The sequence below is a fragment of the Marmota monax genome, unplaced genomic scaffold, assembly GCF_021218885.2.
Source record: "Marmota monax isolate L192 unplaced genomic scaffold, Marmota_monax_Labrador192_F-V1.1 WCK01_AAM20220418_F8-fsc00024, whole genome shotgun sequence".
In the NCBI taxonomy this organism is placed as follows: Eukaryota; Metazoa; Chordata; class Mammalia; order Rodentia; family Sciuridae; genus Marmota; species Marmota monax.
This window is the reverse complement of record NW_026695224.1, coordinates 20,965,600-20,977,133: the sequence shown is the minus strand read 5'-3', so window position 1 is coordinate 20,977,133 and position 11,534 is coordinate 20,965,600. Positions and strand designations below refer to the sequence as shown.

At 39.1% G+C, this 11,534-nt stretch overlaps 1 protein-coding gene across 3 annotated transcripts in view; it reads right to left on the bottom strand.

Annotated features, from left to right (window-relative positions):
- Positions 1-10,173: 10,173 nt before the first annotated feature.
- Utp4 (UTP4 small subunit processome component) overlaps positions 10,174-11,534 on the bottom strand; it is a 28,362-nt gene continuing 27,001 nt past the window's right edge. For all 3 annotated transcript variants that reach the window (XM_046434402.2, XM_046434404.2, XM_046434403.2), the window contains 2 exons: positions 11,034-11,144; positions 10,174-10,381 (listed from right to left, as the gene is read on the bottom strand). In XM_046434402.2, coding sequence (XP_046290358.1) covers positions 10,265-10,381; positions 11,034-11,144 — 228 coding nt within the window. In that variant the 3' untranslated portion in view covers positions 10,174-10,264. The remainder of the gene's footprint in view (positions 10,382-11,033; positions 11,145-11,534) is intronic.

Here is an 11,534-nt window from a genome sequence, read left to right as displayed (position 1 = left end):
TGTAACATGTAAATAAAGACATGGGGTCATGTGTCCATAAGCCCTGCAGCCACAATAGGCAGGCCTCGAAGATACTTGCAAAATGGTTTAGGGTTTCCAGAGGAACAGACCAATGGGATATACAGATATATGGAGTTATCATGAAGGATTGGCCACAATCCTTCTCACAGATCTCACAATCTGGCATCTGCAAGTTTGAACCTCAAGAAAATTGGTTGGTGTACTTCAAATCCAAACCCAAAGGCCTACGAACCAAAGACAATGATGTAAGTCTAAAACCAAAGGCTTGAAAAGTGGGTGGGGAAGGTGGTGTCTATGATGTAAGTTCTGGTCCCAGTCCCAAGGACTGAGAACGAGGAGCACCCAGGTCTGAGTATATGCGGGATGTCCCAGCTCATGCAGAGTGAATTGGCCCTTCTCTGCCTTTTGGTTCTATTTCAGCCCTCCACTGATTCCTTGCCCAAGTTGGTGAAGACAATCTTCTTTATTTGGTCTACAATTCAAATGTTAACCTCATTTAGAAATACCCTCACAGACACACCCAAATAACAGTTTACTAGTTATCTAAGCATCTCTTAGCTCAGTCAAGTTAACACACAAAATTAACCATTGCAGATGGTTACTTAGGAAGATGTCAGAATTCTAGTGTGAATAAAGTATAGTGTTAAGTGGAAGTGATGGGACGAGTATGAGAAGCTTCATGTAATCAAATATTGAAGAGTTTGAAATGGACTATAGATATGACTTTCTTAGCCTAAGGGCCATCATCACCTTTGCTGGGGCACATGTAGATAAGCATCTCAAAAAAATGCATGCAAAATTGGTCTCTAAGATATGTTTTGGAACCTGTGACTTTTAATCAATTCACAGAGAAATCCCATGACCAAAGGCCATAAGCCACCACTGTACACATGGCAGAACCTGCTAGACTTCTGTCTGAAAATATGAGTGATGTATGTAATCTACTCGCATTTCAGCTCCATGAGATAGAGGAGCTGAGGAAACTGAGGACCAGAGAGTTAAAGATTCTGGCCTGAAGTCCACATTGAGGAAGCAGACAAACTTAACTCTCCCAGTCTCCTTGTTCCAGTGCTTTGTTCACTATAGAAATCAGACCTCAAAAATCAGAGGTTCAGAAATTACACTGTTGAGGAGGCAAGCTCTCAGCAAATCATGAGGTCAATATGACCTCTAACTTTCCTTTCTTTACCAGTAACAGCAAAATCCCCATGCTTTTATTTGGACAGGGACAGGGGCAAGCAGATGGAGTGTGCACCAATTCCTGCAAAGGGGACTGTTTACTTGCTTGCTCAGGAAGTACATACTGAGGCTCTTAAACCATAGCCATGTACCACTCTTTAAAAGCACATTCATATACAGACAGAAACTTCCAAAGAGCCTCCTGTACCAGAAGTTAAAACAATAAAAATAAAGGCTGGGAAGCATCTAGAACTCAAATGAAAGAATTCAAAATGAGATGTTATCTTACCAAAAAAATCATTATTGTAGAATTTTCATTGTGATTAGTGGAGCAAGATTTTCTAAGCAGCAAATGTCAGCCAAAGCTCAACCCTCCAGTCCTCTCCTAAATCAACTGCAAGTGAAGGCAGCCAACTACTAGCAGGTTCCAATGTGCCCAAGTGCACCTGCAGTCACAGACATTTATGGCTTTGCTCCAGCTGAGGCGTGAGCCCCAGAGGCCTGAGTTGTGATTTTCTGCTTATTAGAGAGCATTTGGCAGCTGATTCCTTAGAGTATGAACACTATTTTTAACACTTTTGCATATGTCATCACCCAGGGGTTGGACAGTTAAGGACACCTTTATTAGCAAAAGGGAAGTGCTGGAAATTCTTCCCAAGAGTATCATGGACTTTTTGTCAATAGAGTTGGAGGAAGCCTCCTATCTAATTAATAGTAAGGGCACTTACATAAGATAATAAGTTATATAATAAAATATTTAACCCTGAGAGCACAGAAGGTAAAGGAGTTTGGTGTTTGGATTACTTGAGTGTTTCCTTTAAAAAGTTATTTAAAAATCTATCCATAAAAAAATTCCCAATCTATCTAGTGAGGCCCTAAGCAACTTAGTGAGATCCTGTCTCAAAATAAAAGGGGCTGGGGATGTGGCTAAGTGGTTAAGCACCCTAGGCTTAATCCTTTGTACAAAAAAAAAAAAAAAAAATCCCAAACTATCAAATTGTATTTACATAGGGCCTTCATTAGAATCCAAATGAGCTTTTCAACATTCTCTTTCATCACCACCTTTAGGTCTGCTAATGAGTCATTTGTCTCCCAGTGAGGTCTCCCAGTCTCCCACGTTCTACTTGAGTCTTTCCTTCCAGATGCCTTCTGCCACCTTCAATCACTTTCCCACCTGGCAATAGACATGTTCCCTGACTACACAATTCATTGGGATTTTCCCTTTGAACAATTTAATTGTATGCCTGGCTGGTTTGCTCAAGTAGATTATAAACTACAGGAGGGCAGAGACCACCCATCAACTTATTTTTACTCCCCACTATTCCAGAAATATTGCCTTGCTAGGAAGGAACTCATTAAACACATGATTGATTGAAATTCAGTGCTTTCTGTGCTACATCTTTTCAAATAATTCCCCTGAAGGTTATTGGTTCCTTGCAGGGTGAAAAATTACCATCTAGGAAATCTCAAGTAGTCAATGGAAATCTACTTACTGTGGATAATGCAATCTGAAATAAAAAGGGTACACATCTGTTTCCACAGTTTCCTAAGGACAGCAAGAGAAGCTTAGATAATTCTTTGAACAGGCAGGTTATATTTTATCTACCTCTTAAAAAGGAAGTGGCTTAGATAATTCCTAATAACCTTTCATTCCGGTCACTTATCAGTATCTATTCCCCTCTGCTCAAGCTGTTATCTTACTATTTCTCAGAACTGGCAGACATCATTGCTCCTTTAAAATAGGTTGTATTAGTTCTCTGGGTTCCATAATTTCATCCTACAATTCTATGATTCAGGCTGTGATTTTATGTTCTCTTGAAACACAGTGTTCAATAATTTTTCCTTCTCCAACATAGTAAAAATAGGGTACAGCATAATAATTAAGAATGTGGATTCAGGGGCTAGGGCTGTAGCTCAATGGTAGAGCGCTTGCCTAGCATGTGAGAGCACTGGGTTCGATACCTTGTATAAATAAATAAAATAAAGGTCCACTGACAACTAAAAAAAATTCTTTTTTAAAGAGAGTGAGAGAGAGAATTTTTTTTTTTTAGAGAGAGTTTTTTAATATTTATTTTTCAGTTCTCGGCGGACACAACATCTTTGTATGTGGTGCTGAGGATCAAACCCGGGCCATGCATGCCAGGCGAGCGCGCTACCACTGAGCCACATCCCCAGCCCAAGAGAGAGAATTTTTTAATATTTATTTTTTTTAGTTATTGGCGGACACAACATCTTTGTATGTGGTGCTGAGGATTGAACCCGGGCCACACGCATGCCAGGCGTGCGCGCTACTGCTTGAGCCACATCCCCAGCCCTAAAAAAAATTCTTAAAAAAGAAAAAAAATGTGGGTTCAAATAAGTTTGGCTACTTATTAGCTATATAATGGTCAAAGGGCTGAGGTAATGGGCTTCAGTTTCTTCTCAGAAAAATTCAGATACCTTCTGCTTCTAAGGGGATTGTGAGGGTTGTCAACATGCTGAACAGCATAGTACTATCACAAGGCACCAATCCCATTAAAAAGTACCAGCTTCGTGCTGGGGTTGTGGCTCAAGGGTAGAGCACATGCAATCATCAGCACCACGTAAAAATAAGTAAAATAAAGTTATTATGTTCAACTACAACTAAAAAATAAATAATAAAGTATCAGCTGCTATTGTTAGTAACTGTTGACCTTGACCAGAAACAATAAAACCTTTGGTAGAAACTCTCCAGCTGAGATTCTATACTTATCTAGGAATGGGTCTGCCATAATACCATTTGATTCTAGGTATAAAGGGCAAATGGCCAAATTTATTTCAGTAACAAACAAGTCTTGTATAAAGCTACACTTTTGCTGAAAAGGAAAATACATTGCCAAGAGTCCGTCAAAGAAAAGAATTAGTGGATGTGGGGCTGCTTCCAAGGTTTGAGTGTTGTGTAATTTCATAAGGAAGGAGCGCTCCAGGCAAAATTGCAGCCTTTAGCAAGCCTGAAGGTCACTGCCACAAAAGCTGCCTGACGCCAGACAACAAAAGCAGGAGCTGCTCAATTACTACTAAGAAAGAGGCTAAAGGGATTTGAAAATAAACTTATAAAATAACCAATCCAACATCCAACTTTGAAAAATTATCCACACATAACTCTTCCCTAGTTAGAAAACAGTGAATCAATGATCTCTTTTAATGGACAGTACTATGTTGCCTTTCAGGAGAAATATCCCACATTGGTATTTCCTCTCCCGTACAAATACACAATAAAAAGAAAGGTGCATATATGCTTTAGCTGATGCAAGCACATTTTAAAATCCATTCTGCCAAGATAAATCACTATCCATCTGAAACCCGCAAAAATGGATTAACTATCTCATGCATTATGACTATGAAAACCCACATCTGCTAACCACATTCCTAATGGGAAGCAGCTGGTTGCAGTGTTGAAGTGCTATGACTTTCTTTTTAGGAAAATATTAGCAAGGACATACCAGCCAGTTCAGTTTCATGGAATCCACACTTAGTTATGGAAAATCACCAGTGCTTTTTATTGACAATTATGGAAATTACATAATTTGCCATGAAATTCAAATAAGGCCTAAAAATAAAAGTCTACTTTCCCTCATCACCAGTTGTGACAGTTTTCAATGCCTCACAACTTTACAGTGTCTTTTCTTTTTTGGTGGTAGTGGTAGTACTGGAGATTTGAACCCAGAGCTTCATCTTTGCCTGGGCACTCAGTGTTAGCACTGAGCAGCATCCCCAGCTCTTCCTTTTGAGACAGGGTCTCACTAAGTTGCCCAGGCTGGCTTCAAACTTGTGATCCTCCTGCCTCAGCCTCCAGAATAGCTGGGATTACAGGTTGTGCCACTGCTCCTGGCTACAACTAACTACAACTACAGTCTTACAGTCAGTTTCTATTCTCATTCTTCACATACCATTGAACACCAAGTCATGTTTACTAACACGTATGGTATTTCTAGGCTTTAGGCCACAGCTTTGACTCCCTCCTGGAGTCAGTTTGTGCAATACTATTGTGAGGGTTGATGGAGCTGTTTGGGAATCAGCTGCAAGATATGGATATGCCTCAGATAAACAACTGACATTTGAGCACAATTCAGCATTCATCCTTGAGGACATACAAAGCTCCTGAAACCTTTCCATGGACAGTTTCTTCTTCAGAAAAATTATGAGCTAAATTATGCCTCCTCCCACTGCTGAATTCATAGGTTGAAGTCCTAACCCCTAACCCTGACCATATTTGGAGACAGGGTCTTTAAGTTAAAATGAAGTCATTAGGGTGGCCTCTAATCCAATATAACAATACTATTATCTTTATGAGATTAGGGCACAGACATGCACAAAGGGAAGACCATGTGAAATCAGGGAAAAGATGACTTATCTACAAGCAAAGGACAGAGGTCTCAGAAGAAACCAATCCTGATATACTCTGTCTTGTTTTGTGCCTTCTGTGCTGAGAATGCTCTAGGAATTATTTTTTTCTTCTCCCACCTTGCTATTCACACAACTCCGAGTGATTAGCTCAAGGACCACCTCCCATCTCCAACCTGAACTAACTCTGCTGGTGAAGTGCCCTTTTCCTGTGCTCGTCTCTAATGCAACATTATTGATCTACTTGTTTCTCAACTATGCTGTGAAATTCTTGAGTGCTAAGACTATATATTTCATCTGTTGTTGGTGCAAAGCATATAGAGGGCACACAATAAATGTATTTTAAGTTCTAAAATTAAAGACACTAGACTGACTTAAAGCTAAGCCTAAATATCTAGATCTCTGCTGTCCAATATGAAAAGCCATTAGCACATATGGCTATTTTTTTTTTAAATTTATTTTTTAGGTATAGATGGACACAACACAATGCCTTTATTTCTATGTGGTGCTGAGGATCGAACCCCGGGTCCCGCCGGTGCTAGGCAAGCACTCTACCGCCGAGCCAGAATCCCAGCCCCACATATGGCTATTTAAATTATTAAAATAAAAAATTTGATTCCTGTGTCATAATAGCCACATTTCAAGTGTTCAATAGCCACATGCGGCTCTTATTATCCATGACAGATATACAATATTTCCATCATCATGGAAGGTTTATTACAGTGTGGCACTACATCATAAAATACCTTGAACTACAAAAGGCACATTAGAAAAAGTAGAGAAGGGGCTGGGGGTATAGCTCAGTTGGTAGAGTGCTTGCCTCACATGCACAAAACCCAGGGTTTAATCCCCAGCACCACAAATAAATAAGTAAATAAATAATCCAAAAAACGTAGGGAAAAGGTTATAAATATGCAATTTTTAAATTTTTTTTTTTTATTTATACGAAGTGCTGAGAATTGAACCCAGTGCCTCACACATGCTAGGCAAGTGCTCTACCACTGAGCCACAACCCCAGCCCCAATAAACATGCAATTTATGCAACCAAACAGGCGGCCAAAAAAAGCGAGCAACTTCATTAATCAACAGGAAGATGCAAGCTGGGCATGGTGGCACACACCTGTAAACCCAGTGGCTCTGGAGGCTGAGGCAGGAGGACCACAAGTTCAAAGCCAGCTTCAGCAAAAGTGAGGCGATAAGCAACTTAGTGAGGCCCTGTCTCTAAATAAAATACAATAGGGCTGGGGAATATGGCTCAGTGGTCAAGTGGCTCTGAGTTCAATCCCTGGTACAAAAAAAAAAAAAAATTTAAAAAATTGGAAGATGCAAGATAAAATGAAATACTATTTTCATGCCTTTGAGAAGTCAAATTAGTCTATCCATGCATTGGAAAGGTGTAAGGAAATGAGTACCTTCAACCACTGCCAATGAGAATACAGCCAGTCTAAAGGGCAAAGAAAATGGACACAGTTTAAGCTAGCATTCTCACACCCATGAATTATTCCCAAACACCCCAAATGAGGACTAGGAGACAACGTACCAAGTTGTCTGTCACAACACTATATGGTTAACACAAAAGATTGTTCACATAATATTAGAACTATATCAATGCTCAGGCAGACAAAGAAATGCTTCAACACCTTCTCTGCATTTCTCTGAAATGGAAAATTCTTAGTGTACCACACCTGCTAGTCATCATATTTATGACCTGGTCCCTTCAACTAAAAGACAGTCAAAGAATAATCCTAAGAGTACTACCATGGTCTCTAACAAATCACTGTATGATTATAAGGGAGGAAAAAATCAATTTCATCACGGTTTCCTCTTCCGTGAGTATACAAACTGCAGCTGCTTCCCCTACCTCCAACTAGAAAAGCTCCACTTTTCTCTACAGTATAGATTGTAGTTCAAAATAAAATTCCACTTAAAGTTTTTTTGTTTTTTTTTTTTTGTACTAGGGATTGAACCCAGAGGTATTTTACCACTAAGCCATGTCCCCAGCTCTTAATTATTTTTAAAAATTGAGACAGGTCTCACTAAGTTGCTGAGGTTGGCCTCGAATTTATAATCCTCCTGCTTCAGTGTCCCAAGTCACTGGGACTACAGACATGTGCAACTGTGCCCAGCTTGAAGAAAGTTTTGATGCTCAAAAGAAAGCTTAAAAAAAAACACAACAAAACAAACAAAAATAAAAAAGATGACTTCTAACTTTCTTTCACTATTCTGAGATTTTAGTTTTTCTCAGTCTAATTTGTATATGTATATGCCTCCAGGGTAACACTGAATTATCCAGTCAGATTACTAACCAGTACATGGTAAAAATAAAATTTTAAAGCATTTGAATCCAGTTGGAAGAAACACCATTCCTAGACTGGTCTTATATCAAATCAAATAGAACCAAGTATGAACAGCACCCTGGAATGCCCAAAACAAACATAATAGCAAAGATGAAACTACTTAAAACATCCAGTTTACATAACTCCCCAATGTGTGGGAAATGTGTACTTGAGTGTTCCTCTGACTTAACATTGGCTTGTCTTTCATACTTCCCAATTTCTCTAACTTGCCCCAGTTGATTTTTGCTTAATTTTACCTAGTTTTCTACTTAAGAACAATTTCAAGGCCCAATGCTTTTTTACTTCCCATACCATTTATGGAAGTCCAAATCATAGGCTGGAAGCCTTGCAAAGAAATGCTTTCCACTTTCAGTTTTACTTCTTCACTCAAATGATCTGAGGCCTGTCAGAAATAGATCCTCTACAATCCAGGAGCTTTTAAATATGGCTAAGTGGGCTGGGGGTGTAGCTCGGTAGTGGAGTACTTGCCTAGAATATGTAAGGCTCTGGGTTTGATCCCCAGTACCGCTAAAAAAAAAAAAAGTTAAATTGCAAACTAGACTCCAGTTAATAACAATTTCCTGGATTTAAAGCTTTTTAAACAGTGAAAAGTAAGCAAGTTAATATTTAAGGCATCTTAGCCTCCCTCTCTTCACATTCAATGTAAACCAATGACTTTGGTTTCAACCACATGAAACTGGGTTTTTTTTTTTTTTTTTTTTGGTGGTACTGGGAATGGAACTCAGGACCTCACTTATGGTAGGCAAGCCCTCTATCACTGCATTAATATGTACCCAAGAGCTTTTATTTTTTTATTTTGATAAATTTTGAGGGGTTGGGGTTGTGGCTCAGTGGTAAAGCACTTGTCTAGCACAGGAGAAGTATTGGGTTTGATCCTCAGAAGTACATAAAAATAAATAAAGGTATTGTGTCCATCTACAACTAAAAATTTTTTTTTTAATTTTGGAATTTTTTATTTTGAAAAATAAAACTAAAAGCTCTGTTAACCAGGCTGTCCCAAACTTATGATCCTCCTGCCTCAGCTGTCTGAGTAGCTGAGATTATTGGCATGAGCCACCATAACCCAGCAACTCATAACATTTTTTTTTAGGAAGGCTGGGATTGACCATGGAAAGGTCATCAATAATCCACTCTAACACAGACTGGCAACAGTGTTATAGAAGAAAACTTATTCAAGAAGAAATTATTTTACATAGTGATCAAAGAAATTACAGCTGTTTCTTTAAATTACTTCTATCACTGTAAAACCTAAACAGATGGGGCAGAAAAGTGCCAACTATTGTAAACCTTGTTATCTGTGCCCTGTCAAATGGGATATATTTTCCTTTATGTCACAAATGATTAGGCTATTTGGCTCTCTTCTGTTAATTCTCCTCCCACACATCTGCCTTAAATTCCCATACTTATTTTCCCTTTCCAGATTGGAGGGTGTGGCTCACCTTGGCAAAAATGTTTTTTACCAGCACTTCACTCATGATGCCATCAGAACCCACATACTTTTGTGCCTGTATCTCAGCCCTCCATCCCCCAAAATAAAACCATACATACTGGGTTTCCACAGGCAGACAACAGAATACATCCACTGAGATGGGAAATTTATTTCCTCCATTCAGGTTAACTGCAGTTCCTCATGTTCTAACTTAAAGATCACACTGAAACTAGTCAATCATAAAAATGTCAAAGCAGGTAGAAAGGAACAGAAAAGGTGACATATATGGTTTTTCTTGGGTCCCTACCTCTCCTCCTACTCTCCAACAAAATCCCTAATGTTTTCTTAGCTTTCGATACTGACATATGATAGGTGAAAAGATGGGTAATGGCTGATTTTTTTTCTTTTAAATAAAATTAACAGCTGACTGCAAAAATGCATTTATTTTTCAATGGATCGTTCTCTCATGATGCTGCAGCTAAAATTCTTTGAACCTAAGGCTGATTATGGCTGTTAGTGGTGAGGCTATCTTTAATATGTAACCACAATCCCCTGCCCTCCAGGGGACACCTTCTCATGCCTTTGCATAGGTTGCATATTGGCAGGAAGTGACCTTCAGCCCTCTGAAGATTCAGGCACATGGTAGGAAATAGAGGGACAGATCACCTTTTTTTCTGAGATCTAAAGAACAAACAGGAAACTGGAAAATCTAGATGAGTTGTGGCTACTCAGAACATTATCCCCATTGCAGGAAATCTCCACTCACTCTTATCCAGTGAAGGGAAATTACTGTCCATTGTTTTAGAAGATAACATTAATAATGACTTGTTCTAAAGAATAACTTTGTTTTATTATCGTGATTTGTGAAAAGAAACAGGGTAGACAGTTCAAGGAAGGACACAGACAGTGCCCTGTTCTAGGTTCCAAATTTCTTCTTTTTGATGGGTGGTGGGAGTTGAGCGATGATGTCATCCAGGGGCCGTTCTACTGCCACAAGTGTCCTTTCATCCAAAAGATCCATGAAGAGTAAGGGCTGCAGAAAGATGACAGTAAGGCCACCAGGAGTTATAATCAAGGGCCAGTTCTGAATAGACTCGAACTAAAAAGTTAGCCTCATTCAAAGCTCGATGAAACCAAGTCTAACAATTTTTCCTGCACTCAAAACAGTCAGGAAGTTGTGAGCTTTTAAATGAATCCATCCATTAAAAAAATCTGACTGTGGAAAAACTCTGAGTTGGCTCAAGTAGCTGTAGCATCATAAGCTCAATGGATATGTTTAATATACAGTGAAAAGACTTGCCATAAAAAGAGGAAATCACAACTAATTCAGTGACTTGCATTTGCTTAAAATTCATGTCAGGAACATTCTCTAACAGCAAGTCAAGTTGAAAAACCAGCTTTCACCCTTAAAAGACCCCCACCGGAGCACCAACATCATTTGAGATAAGTATTGAACACCTGCCTCTAACTTAAGAACAATGAAAAAGAAATGCTTCTAATTTACTGAGGCAAGAACAACGGAATCGAGACATAGGGACAGAGGACCTCAAATGGTCATCTGTTCCTCCCAAACCAGGATTTCTACATATAAAGCGAAGGTGTTCTTGTCTTCTTATTGTGGAGCTTATTACATTTTGATAATACCAAGAGGAGTCAGCCATGCAACATACAACAAGATATTTTACCTTATATATTTTAGAAATTTTAAAGGCGTGGGCTGTGCGCCTCCGGAAGACATCTGATTCATTTGTGGGAGGAAGTGGATTGTAGAGTAAGGTCTTGTCATTTGGAAGAGGCTAAAAAGACAAAGGACACTATTTAAAACGTTACTTTTATTTTTTATTTATTTATTTTGGGTACCGGGGATTGAAATCGGGGGCACCCAACCACTGAGCCATCATCCCCAGCTCTATTTTGTATTTTTATTTAGAGACAGAGTCTCACTGAGTTGCTTAGCGCCTCACCGTTGCTAAGGCTGGCTTTGAACTTGTGATCCTCCTCTCTCAGCCTCCCAAGCCACTGGGATTACACACATGCACCACTATGCCTGCCTAAAATGTTACTTTTATTGAACTTGCATAGACCAAAGGACTGTAGTGGTTTTTCAGGCCAACACCATCTTCCAATTACCATGTTGATTATTCACTACTTCTGTATTTTACCTCTATTTTCCTTACTTTGGAAAG